This window comes from Triplophysa dalaica, chromosome 15, assembly GCF_015846415.1.
Source record: "Triplophysa dalaica isolate WHDGS20190420 chromosome 15, ASM1584641v1, whole genome shotgun sequence".
NCBI lineage: Eukaryota > Metazoa > Chordata > Actinopteri > Cypriniformes > Nemacheilidae > Triplophysa > Triplophysa dalaica.
This window is the reverse complement of record NC_079556.1, coordinates 12,074,664-12,079,162: the sequence shown is the minus strand read 5'-3', so window position 1 is coordinate 12,079,162 and position 4,499 is coordinate 12,074,664. Positions and strand designations below refer to the sequence as shown.

At 36.5% G+C, this 4,499-nt stretch overlaps 1 protein-coding gene across 2 annotated transcripts; it reads right to left on the bottom strand.

Moving 5' to 3' along the window:
* Nucleotides 1-791: 791 nt before the first annotated feature.
* On the bottom strand, nucleotides 792-3,761 carry eif2s1a (eukaryotic translation initiation factor 2, subunit 1 alpha a). Of its 2 annotated transcripts, none has more exons than XM_056767825.1 (8): nucleotides 3,596-3,761; nucleotides 3,002-3,268; nucleotides 2,843-2,922; nucleotides 2,610-2,761; nucleotides 2,410-2,516; nucleotides 2,196-2,293; nucleotides 1,451-1,594; nucleotides 792-1,357 (listed from the first exon to the last, which is right to left on the bottom strand). In XM_056767825.1, exons 2-8 carry the CDS (start codon nucleotides 3,240-3,242, stop codon nucleotides 1,232-1,234), a joined length of 948 nt encoding a protein of 315 aa, XP_056623803.1. In that variant the 5' UTR covers nucleotides 3,243-3,268; nucleotides 3,596-3,761; the 3' UTR covers nucleotides 792-1,231. The 2 variants fall into 2 exon arrangements, with proteins under 2 accessions (XP_056623803.1, XP_056623802.1); XM_056767824.1 differs by having other exon boundaries at nucleotides 3,002-3,249.
* Between the last annotated feature and the right edge of the window lie 738 nt (nucleotides 3,762-4,499).

Here is a 4,499-nt window from a genome sequence, read left to right as displayed (position 1 = left end):
TACAGTACAGTCATAACACTAAGCCGCAGCTCTGTGGATCATGATAAAATAGCATGAAATGTGATGCCATTAGACACAAATTCCCCTATTCAAGACTTAATGAAATATAAAATATTAAATTCGTAGTTGAAATTTCTCCGTTTGACAACTTGAAGAACACTTGTCACTACTTCAAAAGTCATGTTTGTTTGAGAGTTTTAAGGATAGGTCTATTTGTGCAGTTACGAAAATATACTAAAACATTTAATCGTTTTTCACCATAATATTATTAAAGATTCATGGGTGATTTGTTTTTGTCATAAAGATAATTTAAATAGGCTGTTTACGTGCCTAACTGTACACGTGCCCGATCACTGATCAAATAGCGCCATCTTTCTGTAAGAGATTAATTTACAAAGGACTTCAGTAAATGATGCATCTAGTATTCGTATACGACATGTTTTAGCAATTTAGGAGGTATAGTGTGACCACTTTTGTAATGAGATTGGTAGAATAGTTTTGTTTGCGATGGGAGATTTTTGCTTCGAAATAGAATTGATTATGAAACTTGATTTTTTATTTTTCATTAGTATGTTGTTTTTGTCATGGCAGTAAAGCACACAAATTAAAAACTGAAGTGAAATCTCTCTCTATATATATATATATATACATTACAAATCTACATCTCTAATAAGCATTAGGACAGTAAACTTATTGAAATTTCAATAAATAACAATTTCTGTCCATTTAAATGGTTAGACCTTATCTCTGAACAGATTTTTGCATCACAAAATAGCATACAGGACATTACACATTTTTGAAAAGATTTCTGATTTATTATTTGTTTTGCATCCACACCATACAGCTCTGAATAAGAGAAGTGAACTGGCTTGTCAGAAGTTTGAGGCTGCTGACCAAAAACTGAACATCCTTCCTAAAGAGGCTGGGTGACAGTAAGGTCACTTTATCACAATTTTGAAATATTATAAGCATTAATAATACACTCAAAACAAAATTCTACATTTTATAGAACTATCCAAAACTTAAGCAAATGTTTTTGAATGTAATCCTTTGTCACTGCCTTCCTCCTCTTCCACAACAGAAAATAAAATCGTGTCACTATCTGGCCCCTATTTTGGGTCTCAGAAGCATCAAGTCCATCGATGCTTTTCCAGTCTTCAGTCAATGGTATGATGAACAATTCAATGCAAATCCCCTGAATGATTATGGCAGTGCTGGTTCATTTTATCAGTTAGTCATCAGCTTTGGCCTCCATTTCTTCTGCATCATCATCTCCATCAACTTCTGCATTCTCTCTCTCCAAACGCTCCAATTGCCGAGCCAGTTCTGTCTCATCTGTGTCCGTTACCACTTTAGCCTACAGGGTTTAGAATTATTAATGTTAAGGTATAAATCAAAATAACCGCTGAAACATTCTTTGAATTTAAAAAAATGGGTAATCATTCCTCACCTCCATCTGAATGTTGAAGACACCTCTTTTCTCCTCGATCTTTTCTTTAATAGCAGCCATGGCCTGATTGAGAATAGAAAGACCCTCGGTGCGCTCTAGTGTGGTTGTGGTCATAACATAGCGAGGAGGGGCAATCAAGTTGATCTGCAACACAAATAATGCATTTACTGAACTTGAAGTGATAGGTCACCCAAAAATGACAATTTATCATTTACTCAACCTCGTCATTTCTAACCTGTATGGCCTGATTCACATTTTGCGTCTTTTCCGCGCATATTCGTTATTTTAAATGTAGAAGCTCAAATAGGGGGTGACGCAGCGAACACATTTCTCTAAGCTCATCGGCGCTACATAGAGATGGAAAAAGCTCAACTTTTCTTTCATTTGAAGAGAGAAAGGCGCGGTTCACGTTTCTGCACGGTTTTAGACGAGAAATTTCTTTTTTTTTTTAACAAAAGAAGATATTTGGAAAAATATTTGTAATGGTGGCACCCTCTGACTTCAATTATATGGACACAAAACCAATGCAAGTAACGCGGTGGCATTCTTTGGTTTCCAACATTTTTCATAAGTGTTCTTAAGAAGTCAAAGATTTGAAATGACAAGAGGGTGAGTAAATGACGACGGAGTTTTCATTTTAGGATTTCTATCCCTTTAATGTGTACTACAATTGAAACATTCAAATATAACCTTTTTATAAATCTGGGCACAGGTGGCAATCAATAGAAATATATGGAGTTCATACCTTTATTGGCATAGCCTCTGTTGAACAAGCTAGTCCAGCCCGCAAAGCCTCTTTGACTGCATCAATGCCTTCATAACCATAGCAGGCCACCTCAATATCTGTTCACGCAAACACAAAAAAAGAACAGTCAGAGAATAGATTTCAAATTTCTGCACTCATAGTTGATCAATATTTTGATGGCATCTATAAGTGCCATCTACTGAGTAAAAGTCACCTGCTCTTATTTTGACAGCTTGTGGAGTAAGGCGTCTGTTAATGTTATCAATCAGAACAATCTTTTCCTCCTCTGTCAAATCCAGGCCGTCTAAAATGGATTGGTCGCTAAGCCACACAGAAAAGCACATTTTAATGTAGTGAAAATGAAGCGGGAAAGATTCCTGATAACAATACAGGGTGAAAAATGTATATACTTACGACACAGCCTGCTTAAAGACATCATAAGCTCCGTATCCAGGTCTCTTGTATTTCTCATCAAACACCCACGCTGCTCGCTGGTACAGACTCTCCAGCTGCTCGTCTTTAGTGTACTCCAGAACTTCAGCGACATGCCTCAAAATGCTGTAAACCTAAAACACAGAAAACATCTTTGAAACCAGTCCCTCGAATTCACGCTTCAAAAATAACACTGCCACATCAGGCATACTTACAGTTTTAGATTTTGTGAACTTGTCCTCGCATTTAATGGCCTCTTCAGGTGATACTCTTCTTTTAGATAAATCAATGTAGCCTAGAGAAGCAAGGGCATCACAGAGTAAAACACAGAATAAGTGGGACGTGCAAAATATAAGTAACCCAGCGATCCACACCTTTCTCCTTATCAACACGAATGACCACCACGCATTCATTGCGCCCGATCCGGATGAGCTTGTTGATGGATCTGATTCGTCGTCTGGAGAGCTCGCTGAGCAGGATCATACCCTCAATGTTGTTATACTCTAATAGACTCACATAGGCGCCCATCTCCGCGATCGACCTGACGTTGACCATAACCACATCTTCTACCTCCGGAAACTTGTGCTGGTAAAATCTACAGCTGAGCCCGGGCATCTTGAACCTGGTAGAGAAAACACACGCTGCGGCATTTTGAATATCATATCTGCAGAAACATACTAACGTTATGGCTTACAACTCTTGCTGCTGTCTATGTAACTGTTAACTTGGACGGTTCGCTTGGTTTCGAGACACAGACAATGATTCAATAGACCCTGTGCGTTGCATTGACACCGGACAAAAGATCTCAGCAAAACAAATATTTACAAATTGGTCCACGCGGGACGAATACAAATGGCGATTATTATTTTTAAAATGGAGAACATAGCGAATAATCTCACACGAGAGTTAACATTAATTTAGCACAATCTATTCTTTCTCCCAAAAGAAATATTCTTTCTTTTACTTACCACTGCGCAGTAAGATGTAAACTGAATGTATTTGTAACGTTACTCTTCAACTTGTTGACCTAAATCTAAGTGCGTATACAAAAAAGAAGTAGAAGAAATAAGTGAAATGAACAGGCGTATCAATGTAATCTACTACATCAGCATGTTGAAATTTAGCCGGAAGAGGAAGGGCTTCTTCGTGTTGACTTCTGTCTGCATGCGTAGTAGCTCTATATCGTCATCTAGTGGATCGGAGCTCTGTAGTTTTTTTCATGTAATGCTGAAAGAAATGTTTATTTTAAACTAATATTTTAATTATACTGTATAAGCACAAAACGTTTTCAATATATATTTTTCAGTGCTAATGAAATATTAGTGTGGTATTGTACACTTTGGTTTACGATTTTACCGGTCAAAGTCAATACAGCTAGTCTTACACAATTTCTCATTATGTGGCAATCTATTATGAGACATTTGGTTTACAGCCTTGTGTTTTATATTTGGTGTTTTCTTCCAGGTAACGTGCACTAGGTACAATTACATAATGTACTGAAGGTTCTCTGTCACAATACGTTGTTCTTAATATAATAAATATATAATGGTTTGTTCTATTCATGGTGTCTTAAAAGGGCACAGTTGAGTAGGGTCATACCTTCTCAATTTTATCTTAATTTACAAAAAAGATTTTTAGTACTTCCTAACTACAAAATTAGTGTGTAAAAAAGAGAAATTTAAGTACATGTACAGTTTTTTTTTACTTGAACTACAAAAAGGTTTAACATTGTCTAATAGAGGACAGGACAGTTTATTTGACCAAATCAATGTTTTTTAATCTCAATTTTCTTAATTCGGATACAACGGAAGGTTTTTAAATGAGCACACATATTCATAAAATCCACAAAAGAGGTCAAAAAGACAAACAGAC

Coding starts and splice junctions, on each gene's coding strand:
- eif2s1a (XM_056767825.1), bottom strand. CDS start 3,242: ATGCCCGGGCTCAGCTGTAGATTTTACCAGCACAAGTTTCCGGAGGTA. Junction 2,517..2,609: donor GTCTTTAAGCAGGCTGTGTC/GTAAGTATATAC, acceptor TGTGTGGCTTAG/CGACCAATCCATTTTAGACG. Junction 1,358..1,450: donor TCTTCAACATTCAGATGGAG/GTGAGGAATGAT, acceptor TAAACCCTGTAG/GCTAAAGTGGTAACGGACAC.